Source organism: Sorex fumeus, unplaced genomic scaffold, assembly GCF_029834395.1.
Source record: "Sorex fumeus unplaced genomic scaffold, SorFum_2.1 ptg000099l, whole genome shotgun sequence".
In the NCBI taxonomy this organism is placed as follows: Eukaryota; Metazoa; Chordata; class Mammalia; order Eulipotyphla; family Soricidae; genus Sorex; species Sorex fumeus.
Genome location: NW_026606156.1, coordinates 9004517 through 9025810, shown reverse-complemented (window position 1 = coordinate 9025810; position 21294 = coordinate 9004517). Strand labels below are relative to the sequence as shown.

Sequence of the window (21294 nt, the reverse complement as noted above, 5' to 3'; positions counted from 1 at the left end):
GTCCCCCTACACCCACTTGAGATGGACAATAACCATCTGACTTATCTCCCACATACACTCTGTCACCTAATCTGCTTTCTCTCTTTTGAAGGGAATGGCGGGGGTACACCTCGTGGTGCTCTGGGCTTACTCCTGGTTCTGTGCTCAGAGGTCACTCCTGGTGGTGCTCAGGAAATCACATGCAGTGCCAGGGATTGAACTGTGCTCAGTCACATGCATGACAAGTGCTTTAATCCTGCTCTATCTCTCCAGACCCACCTGACCCATATTTAACTTATGTCTCCCTCCTCCCTCAACTGGCTCTTCTATCTCCACTGCCCATTCAGGAACTTACCATTCCCTTCATTACGTTCAAACTTTTAATCCAGTTCTACAAAAACATCTGCACTGTAGCACTGTCCTCTCGTTGTTCGATTTGCTCGAGTGGGTACCAGTAATATCTCACAACAAACTGTGAAACTTGCTGTTACTATTTTTGGCATATCGAATACGTCATGGGAAGCTTGCCAGGCTTTGCCGTGCAGGCGAGATACTCTTGGTAGCTTGCTGGGCTCTCCAAGAGGGGCGGAGGAATTGAACTCGGGTCGGCAGCATGCAAGGCAAATGCCTTACCCACTTGTTATAGCTCCAGCCCACAAAAACATCTATAACTTAAAAATTGTGCCTATTCTGTTTCTCTCCTACAATGACCATGCATACATCTTCCATCATATTCTTTCTATCCCCTCAATATACTCTTCGTGCGGAGTTCATGCACAATTCAATCAGCCTAATCAGTGGCTGAATAAATAGCAATACTCCTACATAAAAAAAAAAATTGCTCTTCGTGGTCCAGTCTCCACGCCACTGCACAAAGACCAAAATACCACATGCCAAAATAGCCTTCATCAGCAACCAAGTCCACCACTCCTGAAATCTGTTCAGTAATTAATGGCATCACTAAGTTTCTCTCAACTTTCAGAGCCATGAAGATCTCTCTCCTTTCAATGCTATGGGGTGGGGGGTGGGGGAGCAAGGGGTTGGTCACACCACCTGGCTGTGCTCAGGGCTTATCCTGTTTGGGCTGAAGGGACCATAAGGGATGCCAGTGATCAAACCCATATTGAAAAGACCTTTTAGATTATCACAGCTTCTACTAAGATAAAGTAACTGTTTATTTTGGGGCCACATTCAGGTGATGTTCAGGGGTTACTCCTGGCTCTGCACTCAGGAATAATTCCTGGTGGTGCTCAGGGAACCATATAAGATGCTGATGATCAAATCTGGGTTGACCATATGCAAGGCAATTGCCTTATCCAGTGTACTATCTCTCCAGCCCCTATACATAATCTTTAAGGAATAAAAATTACTTGCACACTTAAAATTTAAAATCAAAGAGAACCTGTAAGCATATCCTTACATACTTGTAGTCACAAATCCTATGCAAAGAAAACTCCACAGGAAACTTTTTATAAACACTGAAATAGGTCCTCATGGTTGGAAGCCTCTTCAAGTGCTGGGGGAGAAGGCAATTGGCATAGAGAAGGGACCATTATGACAAAGATAGTTGGAAATGATTGCTCCAGATAAGAATTGCGTGCTGAAAGTAGGTAAAGGTACAAACACGATAACCTCTCAGTATCTATATTGCAAACCATAATGCCCAAAAGGGGAGGGGGGTGAGGAGAGAGCGACACAGAGAGAGACAGAGACAGACAGAGAAAAGGAAAGTACCTGCATAGAGACAGGCTGGAAGGTGGGCGAAGAGGGGTGGTGGGAGGGAAACTGGGGACACTGGTGGTGCAAAATGTACACTGATGGAGGGATGGGTGTTGGGACATTGTATGACTGAAACCTGATCATGAACAGCTTTGTAACTGTATATCTCATGGTAGCACTGTCTGTAGCACTGTCCTCCCATTGTTCATGATTTGCTTGAGCAGGCAACAGTAATGTCTCCATTGTAAGACTTGTTGTTACTGTTTTTGGCATATCGGAGCTTGCCAGGCTCTGCCTTGCGGGTGGGATACTCTCAGTAGCTTGCTGGGTGAGAGGGACGGAGGCATCGAACCCTGGTTGACCACGTGCAAGGCCCTACCTGCTGTGCTATTGCTCCAGCCCATATCTCATGGTGATTCAATAAAACAGTAGTAATAATAATTTTCTTAAAAAGAAAGTTATAGATCCAGAAAAAGACAGTCCTTCCTAATGAGGAAACAAACATGGTCAATAAACAGTGTATTCATTCATACATTCACACCCAGCAACCTGAGGGGCCTGTCACCTGTGGCTCTGAGTAGCTACAATCCTTATGAGGAGAGAGCATCCTTAGGGATGAAGGGAAACAGTCGTAATACTCGCCTTCTTCATAGACTTGCTTTATGGCTGTCAGTTCTGCAGGGGTCCTCGAGGCAATGATTTCCGTCAGGACTTTCTCATCTGTCCCAGCTCCCTGTTTGGAGATTCATTTTTTTATAGAGAAAACATGTTGCATGTCGATAACATTAAGTTATTTTCCTGGATCAGAACTTACCAAAACTGAATGATTATATAATCACTCCCTAACATAACATTCACAACTTTTTTTAAACATTCACAACTTTCTATGCAATATATATTACAGAAATAATAAATATTGTCTCGAGGACAATTTTATCCTTTTGTGTAATAAGTCTATTGAATTATGTGTGTATACATATGATATGTGTCATCTGTTCGCTTAATTATAGACAGCTTAAAACATTTTAATGAAATAATTAAAAAGTCTAAATAAAAATTTGAAACTTTATACACCTCTACATAGAAAAACAATGATACTTAAATAATTTGTTATTAAAAGTGCAAACCCTTGTTCCCAAAATGAATTCTCTATGGACCTCAGAGAAATTATGCAGCAAAAGTAGAAATAAAAACACACATTGTTAGCGAGAATCTGGAAGCTATATTATCTCCTTGTTGTTAGATCTGTTTATTCACTCAAAATCTAACCGCTATCAAGTGAATTACTCACTGTTCCCTAAGTATACACAAACAGCTCTATTAATGACCTGACTGCACAAAAAAGATTAAATGACAAACCATTTTCTCCTTATCGCCTCCCTTCTACAGTTTTGTTCATTAAAAAGCACTCACTGAAATAACACACACACACACACACACACACACACACGTCTGATCTCAGAACCTCAACACAAGAAACCTGCACTCAATCACAATCACTGAGCCACATCTCCAGACCCCAGACCTCACATAAATATACTGTTTGGGAATTGCAGTGTATGAAGCTAGAGTTCGCTCCCAGCTCAGTGCTAGGAAGTCATTCCTGGAGGTTTTTGGGTACTGGAGGGAACACAGGGTGCAGGGATCAAGCCGAGGCCTCCTGCCTGAACAGTATTCACTCAAGCTCTCTCAGCCATCTTTCTGACCATCTCATACTTTCAACAAAGAGCTAAGATGAAGTCATCATAAATCCAACCTGCTAGACTCAAGGTGGCAAAGTCCCCACAGCCTTTACCTTTAGAGCATGCTTCAGCTCATAGGCATCATACAGCTGAGATGGTTTCATCAGAGCCACAATCAATTTTTCAAATTTTCCAGTTAATTCTGATTTCAGGTCATCTAGAAGGTCCTAAATCAGAAAATACAAATGTCAGATAAGGCAGACATTCTAAGAAACTGTGCTTAAACATGATGATACCCCTTTGCTACAATCAACAATATGTTACTGTCACCAAGTGTGGCACATGAGCTAACCAAAATCCGCTTGCTCATATAATGTATTTGACTCATCTGACAGAAAGCCTAAGCTTAAGAGCAGAAGAGTAAATAACCCTGAGTGGGAGGCACAGAAGAGGAGCAGCTGTCACCACAGGGTCAGCGCACACCTCTGCAAGCACCCAGCATGGAGGAAAGGTGATGAACACTGTACACCAAAAGCTCTGAATGTAGAGGGAACTGGAGTAGGGAAAGGTGGAGATGGACAGTTAGAATCACAGGAGCACCTTATAGGAAAAGATGCTTACAAAAATATTAGCCGATGGTGGGGGGGGCAGAGCAACAGTCCAGAGGGAAGGGTGTTTGCCTTCCACGCGGCCAACCTAGGTTTGACACTGGCATCCCATATGGTCCCCCAAGCATTGCCAGGGGCAATTCCTGAGTGCACAGCCAAGAGTAGCCCCTGAGCATTGCCAGGTGTGACCCAAAGAACAAAAAAATAAAATAAAATAAAAAATATTAGCGGATTACAAAATCTCCTTAAAGCATATAGCTGCTTTCACATTGAACCTGTGGTGAACATGGTCTTACCCGGCCAAACAGAGTTTTAAATGCCACTGCAATTTCCTGGCGCTGGGCATTGCTTCGGGATGTCAGCAGAGTCAGGATGCTCTCCTCATCAGTACCTGCAACCAACATTGAGACCATGGCCTCTGCCCAGACATCTACCCTCTCAATGGTCTTTGTAAGAAGCTCCCCATCACTTTAAATCCTTACCTCACAAAATATGCCTTACTGAACAATTCATTAAACTCTGAAATGCTGTCGCTACAGTAGACATGACTCCCATTTGGGATGGACTGAAAGAAGCGAGTCAGAGAACATGCCTTACTTTAACAGGCAGAGTGCACCTATTTTCTTGAAATAATGTTACAGTGCAAAATGTAGTCTTACTGGGGACAAGCATTTCAAAGTACAGACATCCTTGAGTAAAAATACAAAAAGTCATGGGCTAAGACAGTGTAACAAGAGTCTCAGGATAGATCCCAGTGTTAAATGGAATTCAAGGAAGGTCCTAACTGATAGGGCGCAGAAGGTACTTCTGGGGAAAAAAGATGGAGAAAGGCATCCCCAAAGCAGTTCTGAGGGCTCTAACCACTGTGTATGGCATGCAGGCAAGCCTCCCTGCAGGAGATCACAGGGCGCTCAGAAATAGAAGAGACCCAGGATGCCTGGGCTAGAAGTTTGCCCCTGCTCCTGCTATGACAGGAAACACACAAGACATTCAGAAAGGAGAGCAAGGTGTCAGGGTCTAAGTCGTAGGGAGGAATCACAACATGTGGGGTCCATTAGATGTGGGGACATTCTCAGAGAAAGGCTTTATAACATCTAGAAGACTGGAACTGGGGGACTGGAACCAAAGAGACTTGCTGAACCATTATGTGACTGGTGCAGGGGACAAAATGCCTAGAGCCAAGAACTGTTACCAGTCACTTTCAGGAACTGTTACCTGCTGCTCCCAGAATTTTTACTAGGCAAGTGAGGCTAATAACTCAAGTGTAACAGCATTATAGATCTTTACCTTATCATCTCTCTTCTCCTCCTATGAATCAGTAACTCTTTGGAAAAACAAATGTCACCATTTTTAGAACAAGGAAGCTAAAGTTACCTAAGCCTTTCATGGCCTTCCGAAGAGTTTCAGCATCAGCACGCTCATCAAATCCCGGGAAGTCTGTAACAGTGCCTCTGAGACCCTGGAAAGACACAGCAACATTAATCACAGATTGACACACAGAAAATGAGATCAACAGCCACACTTCAAATAAACCTGCGATTTGATAAGATAGGTAACCCCTTTGATAAAGGCAACTGGACCGTATATGGTGTGGACCAGCAGGACTACTATGGTGCAGGACCTGTCCTGGGCCACTTATATGTCTATGGGAAGGAAGGCACCCACAGCCTCTTCCCAAGGGCAACTTCTCTATGATAAAGGTCCCCCAGTCCCTCACAAAGTTTGTTTATGACGGGATCCTCCCCACAGGTTCCCTTTCCATTAAACCTCTCAGCACTTTGACCTAGGAACTCACTGTACCTGGAAGAAAACCTGAGGTCTACCCTAAGGCTCACACCAAAAGCAATGCTGTGATCAGTAACTTTGAGTCCAGTCCCATTTCTTCATATTTACAAAGAAATTTTTGTCAGCTTGTTCTGTTTTTGGAGACATACAAATAAGTGCTCATGGGGTAGTTCTGTGCTCAGGGTCACTCCCAGCAGTGCTCAGGGGACCATGTACCCTGTATGCAAACCATGCACTCAGCCCACTGAGCCATCTCTCCTGCCCTAATTAGGAATTTTAAGATTAAGTGACTAAGTCTGAGAAGATACTCAGTAGCTCATTGTGAGAGAAAAATACAAATATATTTTAACTTGGAACTTTATAAATGGATGATAGGTAACATACTCTCCAAGGTTCTCATCATACATTATTTTTCTTTTTTTCTTTCTTTCTCTTCCTTCCTTCCTTCCTTCTGCTTTTTGGGTCACACCCAGCAGTAGTGCTCAGGGGGCCATATGGGATGCCAGAGATTGAACCCGGGTCAGTCACATGCTAGGTAAACACCCTACCTGCTGTACTATCTCTCCGCCCCCCCCCCCTCGTTATTTTACTTCTTATACACTGAAATGATGCCTTTGGGAGACTATGCAAGTCTTTCACTCGACTAATACTCTACTCTACTCTGAACCAGTAATCTAGACAGTAAATGTAGGGCTGGCAAAATAGCTCAAAGGACTAAACATAGCCTTTGGATGTGGGGATATCAAGTTCAACCCCCTAGTACCAAATGGTCACTCAAGCTACACTGGGAGTGACCCCTGAATACCAAGCCAGAAGTAGCTCCTGAGCACCACCAGGTGTGGCCCCAAAACAAAATATGAACAAAAATTCAGAAAACAAAATTTTCTGAATTCTGTGAGCCAAAAAACAAATGTGTCACCCCTTGGAGGAGTTACTGAGTCCTTCATACTACAGATGGTCTATCAGAGAAACAGGTGACATCCTGGACTGCCATCAGGAGTGTATATGTTGAGGGAAGGGTAGGCAGTCTTACAAGACTGAAACCTTAACCTGTGAATCTCTGAGTTTATAAAGAGAAATCAGAATACCCAGCTTAGCCTCCATTTTCGCATTTAATTGGGTGTGTGTCAGGGGCAGGAGGGGGGAGGGCGATGACAGTAAGATAGTACAGTGGTCAAGGAACTTGCTTTCACAAAGCCAACAAAGGTTCAATCCCCAGCATCCCATAAGGTCTCCATGGTACTGCCATGCGTTATTCTTGAGTGCAGAGCCAGGAGTAACCCCTAAGCACTGCCAGATTTGTCCCGATCCAAGTCCCCTTCCTGTCCCCCCCCACAAAAAAATGCCACCACAAATGGGCCCAACCAAAAGTAGAATGGGTAGGTTACTTGCCTTCCAGGGGACTTACCACTTTGGTCCCCAGAGACTGCCAAGAGTAATCCCTGAACACAGAGCCAGAAATAAACCCTGAGCACTGCTTGGAGTGGCCCAAATTCAAAAAAACGAAAAACAAAAAAAAGATCAAAAGTTCAGATGAATCAGAGCAACAAATTCTCTTTCATTCATTCTAAAGCTTGAACCATGTGGAGTACACTGATTGGGTACTTGCAGTTTTGTATAGTTAGACATTTTTTTTAAATATTTTTTTTTGTTTTGTTTTGTTTTTGTTTTGGGCCATACCTGGTCATGGTCAGGGGTTATCCCTGGCTCTGCACACAGAAATTACTCCTAGTGAGGTTTGATGGTGGCAGGAGTCTAACCTCAGTTGGCAACATGGGAGGCAAGCCCTACTTGCTGTACTGTCTCTCCAGCCCCTAGTTGGACATTCTTTTCTTAAAAGTATTACATATGCAGAATGATCAGTAACAGTCCTTCAAAAATGGCATGGGCTGGGAAAATTCTTTCTCTTGGGTGAGAGTGAAACATTTAAAGAATGTGTCAAACAATTAAGAGTACATCATGGACCTGAGAGGGAAGACAAGAAGCTGAGCTCACGCCTTGCATTTGGTGCAACACCTGGGACCACATACGGTCCCCTGAGCACTGCCAGGAGTGATTCCCCCGAGCACAGAGCCAGGAGTAAGTCCTGAAAAACACTGCGTGCGGCCCAAACCCTCTCCCTCTCCCCCCACGAAAGTGAATCAGGATGGGAGGGAAGTACAATGGGTAGGGCACTTTCCCTGCATGCTACAGACCTGGGTTCCATCCCTGGCACCACATATGGTCCTGAGACCACCAGGAGTGATACCTAAGTATTAAGCCAACAGCCAAACTAGACGGGAGACAGGCCTGTGAGAAGTAGTGGGGTAGAGGGGATGACTGGGGCTGTGTGCTATCACCTACAGCCGTAAGGGGAAAGCAAATAATTACAAGAGAAGGAAAAGATATCTACCATCTGAATGGTAGCTCTGCCAGGTCTGGCCATGAGCAAAGCACATATACAGAACTGCATAGTCGTTGAGATCCCAATTTTAAAATTTTTATTCAGGGGGCCGAAGTGACAGTACCGCAGTCAAATAAGGTGCTTATTTTGCATGAGGCTGAACTGGGTTTCATCTACGACACCCCACAAGGTCCCCTGGACCCCTCTAAGAGTGATTCCTGAACACAGAGCCAGGAGCAAGCCCTGAGAACCACCAAGGTGTGGCCCAACACCTCACCCCGATTTTTTTAAATAAAAAATTTTATCCGGTTAGTTAATAAGCAGTGACGAGGCTGCCAGAAGATACCTTAACCCCAGAGGATAGGTTATGAGCAGAGACAGAAGGAAGGTGCCTCAAGAGAAGAGATATCTGGGGTTGGAGAGATAGTACAGTGGGCAGGGAACTTGCCTTGTATCAGGTCAACCCAGGTTCAAGTCCTGGCAACACATATGGTCTCCAGAGCCATGCCAGAAGTGAGTCCTGAGTGCAGACTCAGAAATAAGCACTGATCACCACTGGGTGTTGACGTCCAACCCCCCTCCCAACACATACACACAGAAAAAGAGATTATCTTGCCCCTGAATCTGAGGGGAAATGAAGTGAAAGAAAGAAAAGATATATCCTCATAATCTCTGGGGAAAATAATAGCTGTTTATATTTTTGAGTAAATTTTATATTTTTTATATTTGTTTATATATATACTTTTATATTTGTTTATATATATACTTTTTAAATGGCCAAGTCTCTCACATAAGCCACATTCCTCATAACTAGAGTGGAATTCTTCAAGAGAAATCACATAGCGGAACTCAAGGGCCGGACATGAGTCTGACATGAATCACAGGGCACAGCCTCAGCCTGGACATGGGCCAAACCCCACTCAAAATCTCTGGCCTGGGAAATGTGACTTTCAATGACTCACCCAAGAGGGTTTTCCCTGTTTCTTTTCCCTGGCCCTGCCTCAAGTCCAACCACTGTCCCTTATACAAGTTCATTCCAGTCACAGTACGAGCTAATTCTCTGTTCCCCCTTAGTTCATGCTCAGCCTCCTCTATCTGCCTCCAAGAACTTAGCAAGGGTCACAATCTAGGGAACACATAAGCCACTCTGCACCCTCTCACTATCAAAATTTCCTATCTTCTAACTCTCTGTTGGCTTTTAATTCCTTTAAATAGAAAATATCATTTACCCTAAAAGGCCAGTTGTAATTATAAATCATAGTATCTAAATAAGAAATAAGGAACAAAATAAATGATCAGTTATGCCAAATAAATAAAGCTAAGCAAAAACAAAACAAAAAAACAAACCATGATACCAAAGGGTTCCTCTTCTAATCAAAGATTTTAACGACCAGGGCCACTGGAGGGATAGTACAGCAGGTAGGTAAGGAGCTTGCCTTCCACATGCTCAACCTGAGTCCAATAGTCAGCATCACATATGATCACAGAGCCCCTCCTGAAATGATCCCTGAAGGCAGAGCTAGGAATAAGCCCTGAACACTGCCATGAGGTTTGGCCCCAAAACAAAGATAAATAATTTTAAAACATTTTCAATGACATGGGAATAATATATGGATAGCTAGTTCAAGGAAAAGAAAACACCCATTCATCTCCTGAGAAACATTTAACTTAGAGCAGAAAGGGAAAGAAAAGTATTTCCATTTGTTTCCTGGTTCAATTAAATCAGTAGTAATCCAACACCAAGGCAACATCCCACACAATGCTCATCAGGAGGTGCACCAGTTGCCCGGGGCACAGGAGAAGCAGGAGGGCAGACCAAGAAAGCAGAGCTCTGCTTCACCTGGTCCAAAAAGCTGAGAGTAGCCCCCAGCAACAGTGGGTGGAACCCAAAAACAACAACACAAAATCAAAAAACAAGAGAGCCTAAAACCTAAGGGCACAGAACAGACCAGGAATAACAGTTCCCATGATTACTAGTCATGTGAAATAAAATGAAAGGAAAATACAGCACCAAGAAAGGAAAGAGAGGAGCAAGACATAAGGAGCAAGACAAAGTCAGTTTGACATGATATTACCTGAGCTGCAAAGTAAATTCAAGTTCAGGGCGGAAAGCTAGGACCGCTCAAAGGACTGAGGATGCAAACATATTCCAGGGTTAGAGGGAAGACCTCAAGCCTGACCCTTTCCCCCTGGAGAAAGTGACCATCCACTGAACTCTAACTAGTGCTGAGTTTGCCTAACTTTCTTCCCTTTCATACTTCTTACCATCTGTTTCTTTTCATCTTACCTAATTATCCCACTACCTTTGATTTCTTAAAACCAAGTGCGTTCACAAAAGTTGGTGTTTTGAGTCAGTTCAAGGGGCCAAAGAGCTCTTTAAGAGAGATTCTTTAAGGCTAGAGATAGTGGGTTGGGTGCTTGCCTTGCATGCAACTGACCTGGGTTCAATCCTTGCCAACCCATTTGGTACCCTGAGCATCGCCAGGAGTAATTCCTGAGTCCAGAGCCGGGAGTAAGGTAGGGAACATGGCTGACCTGGATTCAATCCCCAGCATCCCATATGGTCCCTGATCCCCACCAGGAGTGACCCCTGAACACAGTAGGAGTAAGCCCTGCACATAGCCAAGTATGACCACCCCCCACCCTAAAAATAATGGAGGCAGAAGAGAGTACATGTACAGACATTAAGGTACACATCTTACATATGGAGAATCCCAGTTTGGTCCCCAGCACTGACTATGGTTCTCCAACATTGTCAGGAGTAGCCCCTGAGCATTTCTGGCTGTGGCCCAAAAAACAAAGTCAAACAGCACATGCTTTTCATGAAGGAGCCCCAGTGAGATCCTAATGGTTCTTATGTTGTCCTGACATCATAAGGATTGATCCCAGCACTGAACTCAGAGTAGCCCCCAGGATTAGTTGGTGGAACCCGAAAACAATAACAAAAATTCAAAGACAAGAGAGCCTAAAACTGAATTTAATTCAACTCTATTAAATGGATCACTAATCTAGAGAATGAAGACAGTTCCTGATTCTTCTAAATACAGAAAAATGTACTTAAAATTTTGGGGGTGGGTGGGGGAGGAATGGTATTTGGGACACACCTTACTGTGCTCAGAGATCACTTCTGGTGGTGCTTGGGGAACCATATGGGGTTCCAGGGATCAGATCTGAGGAGGCCACATGCAAAGCAAGTACCATACCCACTGTACCATAGCTCATTTCTTTAAATATTTAAATAAATTTTTAAGTCTGAGTACTTATGAAATATTCAGACTCTAGATAAGTAGTGGAATGAAAAATCTTTATGAGCAAGTTAAGCAAAAAGACAAAGAATAAATAAGGACTCTACTTAATAAATTCCACTGAAGGGGCAGGAGTGATGGAACAATGGGTAGGGCGCTTACTTTGCACATGGCCATCTCAGGTTCAATCCTCGACATCTCATATGGTTCCCCAAGCACTATCAGAAGTAAGTCCAGAGCACAGAGTCAGGAGTAACCCCTTATTATCACTGTGTGTGGAAAATAAAAAAAGAAAGAATTCCCACTCAAGGGACCAGAGAGCTACTACAGCAGGTAAGGCACTTGCCTTGCACATGGCTGACCCAAGTTCAATCCCCAGCATCCCATATGGTTCCCTGAGCCCCAACAGGAGTGACCCCTGAGTGCAGAGCCAGTAGTAACCCCTGAGCACCATTGGACGTAGCCTAAACACCAATGAATTAAAAAATAATTTACTACGAAATCAGGCAATTGTCAGAAGTCCTTTGGCCATTCTTAGTAAACATCATGAACTACCTTATACCCAAATTTAACATAATAGAGAATGTTACTTTCTAATCCAATAACCATGGTAAAATTGTACGCTTAAACAACTCAAATGTCAGGGGGAGAGTGTGGGGGGGGGGCAGAAAAGAGGAAAAAATTTAATGTGTCCTAAGATATGTTATTGCTAAGGAAATCTTGAAAGCAAATTTGGGTGGGAATCTAAGCCTTAAGCCAGAGAAATAACTCAATGGGCTGGGCACACAATTTACATCCAAGGGGGTAGTGTTCAATCCATAGCATCACATGGTACCTGGAGAACCACTGGTAGCTACTGGACATGCAGGCAAACACTGCCCTGATGAGGCTCAAAATCTAAGATATAAGGGTTAATTGAAATCATTTACGTAGACTGAGTCTTTCCTCTTGTTCTATCTAATCCTGGCAGTGAACTTTGGCTTTTAGATAAGTGATACAAATGTACACCACTTGGTTATTCACTATTAAAATGAAATACTTGCAAACTGGTGAGTGTACTCAAGAAAAATTTTAAGCGCTCCCAATCCAAATTTCTTACTGACAAAAGAAAGAAAACAAGCAAGGAAGCAAGAGAGTGAGCAGGAACTGGAGTAATAATAGTACAAGAGATAGGATGCTTGCCTTGTACTCAGTCTTCCCAGATCCAATCCCCAGCAGTCCTGGGCTGCCAAGTATGATTCCTGAGAGCAGAGTCAGGAGTAACCCCTGAGCACCACTGGGTGTGGCCCAAAATAATTAAAAGGAAAGCAAGCAAGCTATTATGGGCAGTTTAGGAAAAAAATATTAGATAATATAATACCTAAAATTCTATCTCTTTTTTTTGTTGGCAAACCCAGCCAACTCCTAGGCCTACTCCTAGCTCTGTGCTGGGGGACATGAGTGCCAGGTATCTAACCAAAGGGAAAGCACTCACTATCTCTTTAGCATAAAATTATGTCCTAATAACAAATTTGGCCTTGTTTTTACAATGATGTAAAACGTTTTCAAAGACATCAGTGGCCACAAAGTACCCCTGAATTTGAAAAATCCAGATATCTCAAGGGAAAAAAAAAGCATGAGAGTAAGAACTGATTGGTCCCATAGAAATAAGATAAGAAAATCACATTCTTGCTTTGCATATGGGCAGCCGGATTCAGCCCTAGGCATGCATGCTCTCCTCCTCTAGCACTGGCAGGTGAGGTCCCAGAAAACAAAGGAATTAGTCTCTCCCGTAGTCTTCATAATCTGTCTTTTGAAATCTTCATGAGAAAAAATGTTATGTGCAGAATGAAATTTTCTTCTACTCTTGCTTGTCATTCAAGAACTGTACAGGGTATATACACTGTCAATTTGCTCAAGCAGGCCCAGCAACGTCTCCATTTTTTGAGACTTGTTGTTACTGTGTTTGGCATATTGAATACGTCACGGGTAGCTTGCCAGGCTTTGCCGTGTGCGCGAGATACTCTCGGTAGCTTGCTGGGCTCTCCGAGAGGGGCGAAGAAATCGAACCTGGCTCGGCCAGGCTGGCTGTGCTCAAGGCAAACACCCTACTGCTGTGCTATCACTCCAGCCCACCGGGTATATAGTAGAAGGCAAATATCCATGACCAAGGAAAACAGGGGCAAGGAGGACTGGCCAATGATTGGAATCAACCACAGAAGTGTGAAGGGCAGAGGGTAGGTAGGATGGTGAAGAGAGAGCATAACAATGACAGATGAGAATGAGCATGCTGGACAAGAACTGAGTGTTGAAAGTAGATAGAGGGATGTTCCTGATAGCCTTTCAGTATCTATACTGCAAACCACAAAGCCCAGAAGTAGAGAGAGAAAGAGAGAGGGTGGGGAGAAGGAGAGGGAGGGAGGGAAGGAAGGGGGAGAGGGAGAGGGAGAGGGAGAGGGAGAGGGAGAGAGGGAGAGAGAAGGAGAGAGAGAGAGAGAGAGAGAGAGAGAGAGAGAGAGAGAGAGAGAGAGAGAGAGAAGTGCCTGCCATAGAGACAGGCTGGGGGGTGGGGGGGAATGGAGGGAAACTGGGACACTGGTGCTGGAAAATGTACTCTGGTGGAGGGATGGGTGTTGGAACACTGTATGACCAAAATCTGATCATAAACAGCTTTGTAAGGGTCTATCTCACAGTAATCAAAAAAAATTTATTTTTATTTAAAATTTTAAAAAGACTGTGCAAGGTCTTGAGAATTGAACAGATGCAAGGGCTTTATTACTATCGACTTTTGGGGGTTATCTAGTTCTTTTCTGTGAGGATTTCACTGCAGCTGAACAGGGAACTTATGCTAAAGTATAAGAATCTTAACTTACTGGGCACAGGGATAACACAGCAAGTAGGGCACTTGCCTTGCATGATGCCTGACACTGCCTATGGTCCCCCAAGCTGTAGTTGCCTTGCCTTGCATGATCCCTGAGCATGAGTTGGGGGATTCTGGAAGGGGAGTTCAGAGCACACTCAGTAATGCTCAGGGGGTACTACAGGTTGTGCACTCAGGGGTCGCTCATGCAGGTCCTCAGAGAGCAGCATGTGGTGCTAGAAATCAAACCAAAGTCAGCTACACACAAGGGAAGCTCCTTACCCTTATTGTATTATTATCTCTCTGACCCTAACTGTAATTTTTATAGAAAATAATCCTGTAATACTGCTAGAGAATTTCACATATTAAAAAATAGGTACTATTCTCCAGGTGTTGTATATAGATAAGAACTTACTTGTTTTGGGACCACACCTAGTGTTGCTCAGGGCTTACTTCTGCCTCTGCACTCAGGGATCACTCCTGTCAGGGATTGGGGGGAGGGGGGCAATATGGCGAGCTGGAGATCAAACCTGGGAAGACCAAGGGGATCGAATAGGGTACTGGAGATCAAACCTATGTCAGCCACATGCAAAGCACACAGCCTGCTGTACTATCCCTCTGGCCCCTATAAAAACTGCTTTTATACTACGCTCATTCTTCGAAATTATTAACATCCACAACTGGAAAAGTGTGGTCATTCATGCTATCCTGGGTTAACTAAAGCAACTGATTGAAAACTTCAGACCACTGAGTGAAGAGATTTGAGATGCAGCAAAACGAGGAAGAATAAAGGAAAGTATTCTTTGATGCTTATTCAATCATCATATACATCACCACACTGGCATATCAAGATAGGAAAAATAATTCTTAGGAAAGAAGTTAATTCCACATAAAACAATCCTTTATCTGAGAAAGAGCCTAAACCAAAGTTTGCAGTAGAGTCATATGAGAACTGGTTTGCTGCAGTATTTCTTAGTGCAAAAGAAAACAAAGAATAGAAGCACTGTAAGAATTTAATCAAGTCACAACTTATCTTAATCCTCCCATTTTCTTTTAGAAAAGACCATGAAACCTTTTAAATTTTGACAAGTCAATCTGAACAATCCAAAAGATCAAAAACCAAGAGCTGGCTCTTGGAGAAAATAGATTAATCTGATATTTTTGTAACATGAACTAATAAATGAAAGAGGTTACTGTTTAGTTAGAACACTTGTTTTCTTTAAAAAAAAAAAAAAGATATTGACTGTAGCAAGCCAGACTGACGAAATGCATAAACTTAACCCTTGGGTGGAGTCAAGCACTAACTTTGTTCGCAACAGATTACATAATACAGTTAATTTTCACAGATTGCGTGTAAATTAAAAGACTTTCTCTTTCCTCAGCATTGATAAATGTTAAGAAAGGAGGGGACCATCTTGACAGTCAATTCTGAAAGAGCCTCAAGTCGAATTCAAGTCAGAACTCGTCCTCCGAGTTCACCTCTTCAGAAAAGCAGTTTTCCTGCTTAATCTTCCGGAAAAAGAAATCAGCGCCAACGCTGCACAGTTCCTTTCGGTAAAACGGGCGGAGCAAGTGGAAACAGCCCGCGCCGGTTCCTCGGAACCCGCAAGGCCCACCCTGGCCGGCGAATCCAACACGGAAATCTGGAGAACAAGGAAACCCCAACTCCACGCAAAGCTCGGCATTAGCTCACAGGACCGGAGGAGCCGTCCCGGCTCCGCTTCTCATTTCAGCGAGTCAGGGTCCCGGAGCGCAGCCCCCGCCCGCGGCCCGGGGACGCGCCCACCGCCACGTCTGCAGCGGGCAGTCGGGGCACGCGCAAAGGAGAGCGCGGAGGACACGTCCCAAAGCAGATTCCCGCTACCCTGAACTCGCCCAGCTTCCAGCCCAAATGCAGACGCAGCTCGCAAGGTTTACCTGGGCCATGGCGACGGCTTGGTGCTGGCAGGGGGGTGCGGCTGCAAGAAAAGAGAAACAGCTGCTGGGGCGCCAGACCGGCGCTGCCCCGTCCCGGGGAGCTCGTCCTGGGGAGCCCGCCCCGGGGAACTCGTCCTGGGGTGCCCGCCCCGGGGAACTCGTCCCGGGGAGCCCGTCCCGGGGAGCCCGCCCCGGGGAACTCGTCCCGGAGAGCCCGTCCCGGAGAGCCCGTCCCGGGGAGCCCGTCCCGGGGAGCCCGTCCCGGGAGCCCGCCCCGGGGAACCCGTCCCGCGGCGCCCACCCGGGGAACCCGTCCCTTGGGACCACGAGCCCTGGGGGCGCTCACTGCCGAGGGGCCACGGGTCCGCACCTTCGAGCGTGGACGCGGCGCAAGGCAGGACGAGACACAACTGGACCGCTCTGGAGCGCGCAGCGGAGATGCGCCCAAACCCTCTCAGCCGCGCCCAGCCCGCTCGGAGCAGCGGAACCGCCCCCGGCCGGACCCGAGCGGCTGGGGCCTCGCCCCCGGCCCCGCCCCGCGCCTGCGCCGCGGCCGGCAACGCGGGTGCCGGCGCTCCGAGGCCCCCGCCTGCACACACCGTCCGCCTGCGCCTGCGCCCGCCGGCCCTGCTCCCGGGTGTGGCACCGTCCGAGTGCGCTTGTGCGTGGTCCTTGCCAGCGCAAGGCCAGGGGTGCCCAGGCGGCGAGCACTGCGGGGCCGCGGGGCACCGCCCGAAAGGAGGGTGAGGCCGAGTCAGCCTCGTAATCGTGAGGAACCTGCCCTGTTCTCGGATTAGGGGAACTGGAACCATTTCCTGCCCTGCGTGGCCGTGGGTCAGTCGCCTCTCCAGTCTGGGAACCTTTCGGAGACAGTCACTGCCGCCTAGGAGAGGGCCTTTTGACTAGGACCTCCGTTAACACTCATTTCTCAAATTTATTTTTAACTTTGTGGAGCGTTGCTTTTTAACTGGCAGTGGTTCCTTCCTGGACATGTACATATACTTCCTTGGTGACTTGTGAAGGATATTCCAAAACCTCACCCTGGTTTCTGCCCTCAAAACTAGCTTACTGTGACTTTATTTAAAGGCATTCCGGGTAATCCATATGAAATGTTTATGAGTATGAAAGAGGTGGGAGAAGTAGAAAGGGAGGAAAGAGGGAGGATGAGAGAGGAAAGCAAAGACAGAACATGCCCTGCTGGGACCGCTGAGGAGTTGGAGGCACCAGGGCAGGGGTTACAAGGCTAGAGGACGGCAGCTTACAACTCGGAGCAGAAAAACATTTTAGAATGAGATCACTTACAAGGCGGAGCACATGCTTCAATCCCCCTTAACCTTCTGAAACAACCCAGAGCACCTCTGGGCATGACTCAAAACCAGTAATTTTTTCAAAGGATGTAGTGAAAGAACTCAGAGGAGACCCACCACACTTCACACTTCATTCGAAGTTCTGTCAATGGAGGGTCCTGACACTAGAGAAAATCTTGCCCTTCCACAGATGGAAACTGTTGCATGCTCTTAACTACCTAGAATGAAGGTTTGGGAGCACTCTCCAGATGGGGGGAGATGTCAGTATATTCAACCCTGTTCCTTCGGTCTTCAGCTCTGCCTTTGTTCCAGTACCATGCTGTTTTAATTATTACTGCTTTGTAGTAGAGTTTGAAGTTAGGGACGTTGATTCCTCCCATTTTCTTTTTCCCAAGAATTGCTTTAGCTATTCGTGGGGGCTTATTGTTCCATATAAATTTCAGGAGTGTTTGCTCCATTTCTTTGAAAAATGTCATGCCCTCCCCATTTCTTAGATCAGGGTTTAAGTCCTGTTCTCCCAACTAAGTGTGAGTGATCAGTCTATGTGGATGCTTTCTGAACTTATGTTATCACATTTTTACCTTTTGCCAACGAGTCTGATATTTTTGGAGGAGGGGCGTACTAGGGGGACCACATGGTGTCGTGATCCCACATGCAAAGAGCCATCCCCCTTGACTGCTAGGCCAGCCTTCAGAGACCTCAGATGTGTGGGAGGATGTCCACCTGTGGCTCTACAGACAAGATATAGCCTGCTTTGGGGAATAGAGAAGTTTTATGAAGAAGTATGGTAGTTCTTGATACAGAACTCCACATTTGCTTCCTCATGGGAGCTACAGGCTTAATCAGGCCCCAAGAGAATCACCAAAGGTGGCCATCTAGAAAGGGAAGTAACATGCAAATATGTGAGGCTCCCTCACACATGTCCCCCAACCCTCACCTTCCCTTTGAGCCTGCCTTTCTCCTCCATGGGAGCCTTGCTCCATCATCCAATGTCTCTCTGAGTTTCAGCACCCAAAACAGCAGCCTCACAGATATTCTGCAGGCCTGGCATGTGAAGTTGGCCTGGATATCTTTTTCTAGTCACTCATACTTTTCTCCTCTCTGCCTTGACCAATGAGAGCAGAGCATTTCCTCTAGCCTAGATGATTCTTTACCCACACATGGCCTGAACTCCACTTTCTCACTTTCTATTCTCAGCATATCAGGATAAGACAAAACCTCAGTGGGGGCTAGAGCAACAGTACAGTGGGTAGGATGTTTGCCTTGCCAGGTTCAATCCCTGTTGTCCCATATGGTCTCCCAAGCACTGCCAGAAGTAATTCCTGAGTGCAGAGCCAGGAGTAACCCCTGATTATCACTGGGTCTGGCCAAAAAAGAAAAAATAAAAAAAGACAAAGCCTCAGTGATCCCATTCTTACAGTCTGGCTGATTTTCTAGGGAGATGATGACTCAGCTTGCAATATCACCTAATCAAAACTAGACATGAACACATCACTAAGAATACTTGCCTTGCACATGGCCAACCGAGGTTCAATTCTCACCATCCCATATGGTCTCCAGAGCACCACCAGTAGGGATTCCTGAGTGCAGAGCCAGAAGTAATCCCTGAGAATCACAAAGTGTGCCCCAACTCCCAAAACAGAAACTGTCCAGATAGATGAACATTCAGATTTAAAGAAACAATTGAGCTTCGTGGACAGGCAAAATCTTAGGAAATTCATTATGGGAGCATCTTTAAAGGAAAAGAAAGGACACTGCCAAATAGGACTTGGGACCTGCAACTGTTCAGCCTTGAAAGGGATCACAGTGTAGCCTGAGAGACATGAGAAGTCGATCAATTATTCACAGTTTGATGACTCTGACAGTGATGATGACTTTGTCGCTGCTAATGCCCCTTTAAACAACAAACTCGGGACAAAAGTAAAAGAGGAGAAATAAAACCCCAAACTGAAAACTCTCCAGAGAGAAGACATGCCTCAATAGGAAATTTGAAAAAAGAAGAAAAAAAGGATGGCTCTGTATTAGAAGCTCTAAAGAGAGACTTAGAAATTGCCCTCACTCTGTCCATGAAGGAATGTTCAACAGTCACCATTCATGTGGAGGAGTCTCAGGGGGAAAAAAGCATTAAAAAACTAGGCAATGGTGAAATAGAAATAATGACTAAGTCCTCCCATATCTCTAATTGCAGTGTAACCATCGATTATTTAGATCTGAATAAAAGTACTGAAGAAGATTATTTCCATGGTGTTCAAGGAAAAAACAAAGCACCATCTAAAGCTGTGGACCAACAGAGAAAGATGCTTCTGGAAGGCAGTGATGGTAATACATCTGAGGACTCTGAGCCAGACTTTGAGTCTGAGGGTGATTCTGACTTTGGAGATTGTGAAGATGAGGGAGAAAACTACTGTGAGAAAAGAAGCAAAGCTAAAGTGAAAAAGAAAGAACTGAAGGTAAAAAAATAAAACCAGTTATAAAGAAAAGAAACCCATATCAAAATGTAATGCTTTCACCAAAGCTTTCACCATAGCTAGTCTCTACCCCAGCTGCTATCAAGTGAGAATGTCTGCCATGATCAAAAATGGGGTCTTTTTCTTCAGAGGCCCCTGGAATACCATTGCAAACACACAGTGCTCCCACTGAGAGTGAGCAAGTGACCAAAGTGGGTCCTACCAGTCATATCTGGAAGTGTCAATGGGGGTTGTCCCCCACCCCCCGGCAGCAATGTCTGTTAAGTCTCCAAGTCAGAGTTTTCACCTTGGCCTGTCCAGACTCACCAGAATTAAATCTTTACATCTCAATGCCACAAGTCTGTTAACGTGCCCTGCAAAGAAATGGTCAAGGAAGAGTCTCGGATTTTGCAGGGGTGTTTACATTTGATTTGTATTTATATTTGTGGAAGTTATTGAAATATAAAGGAATCCTTTAACCTTGTCTCACATAAATTATCTACCCATTATGATTGTGTCCTCTGGAAAGCTGTTCAAATCGTCCTGAGAGATTTGTTTATATGACTTGTCTTGCAGTGTCATTTTCTTCTGGAACTCATATTCTATTGTCCTTCTGTGTAATTGTCATTGTCCTTCAGCAGTTTGACATGGAGAAGGGTCCCCTTACATGCTCTCCTTCCTCATGGCACCTTACCTATTTAGAGTTTGTCTGACAATAAGGGCTTGTTCCATTTCATCCAGAAGACAATTCTGAAATGTGTGAGTTACTTAAGTTTCACTGGAAGTTATGAAAAATAAGGATGTTTCATATTTTAGTCATATGTTTTACAGTAATAATTCAGAATTATTTTCTAAGTTAAAACAATTGCTCTCCATGGTATATGACATCTATTTAGAAGCAGATGTTATTGTATAGCAAATGAACTGCCTTGGCTTCATATGAAATCCTCACTGTCAAAACCATCAATAAAAGTGAAAGTGTAAAAAATAAAGACAAACGACAGAGGCCCAGCTCTGGGCAACAAAGCTGAACAGCTCCAATTCCAACAGGTACAGCCCGCCCCCAAGGGCCTGGGTCCCTCTCTGGGCACGCGCAGCTAGAACCAGCCCCTAGAAAGCCGGTTTTCAACCCCTGATCTGTGTGGGACGGGCACAGAGGCCCAGCTCTGGGCCACAAAGCTGAATGGCTCCAATTCCAAACAGAAGACGTTCCCAACTCCTCGCCCAGTGCCAGGGACTCTTTCCGGAGCCGCGGCCGCTAACGCGGCCACAAAATATTTTCCCACTACATATGCCTTAAGAACCATAAGCTACCTTCTTAGATGGAAACTTCTCTATTTTAGCTCAGCCACTAGAAACACAGTAGCCAATAACTCATAAGCC

General features: G+C 45.1%; 1 protein-coding gene and 1 pseudogene across 1 annotated transcript in view; one reads left to right on the top strand and one right to left on the bottom strand.

Moving 5' to 3' along the window:
- Positions 1-16657, bottom strand: part of ANXA5 (annexin A5) — a 29453-nt gene extending 12796 nt beyond the window's left edge. The window contains exons 1-6 of the mRNA XM_056134507.1: positions 16528-16657; positions 16158-16198; positions 5363-5447; positions 4285-4379; positions 3494-3607; positions 2341-2431 (exon numbers count right to left, since the gene is read on the bottom strand). Of these exons, the coding sequence (XP_055990482.1) occupies positions 2341-2431; positions 3494-3607; positions 4285-4379; positions 5363-5447; positions 16158-16166 (394 nt within the window). The 5' untranslated portion in view covers positions 16167-16198; positions 16528-16657. The remainder of the gene's footprint in view (positions 1-2340; positions 2432-3493; positions 3608-4284; positions 4380-5362; positions 5448-16157; positions 16199-16527) is intronic.
- On the top strand, positions 16165-20105 carry LOC130042365 (MAP7 domain-containing protein 1-like; annotated as a pseudogene).
- Positions 20106-21294: the final 1189 nt, after the last annotated feature.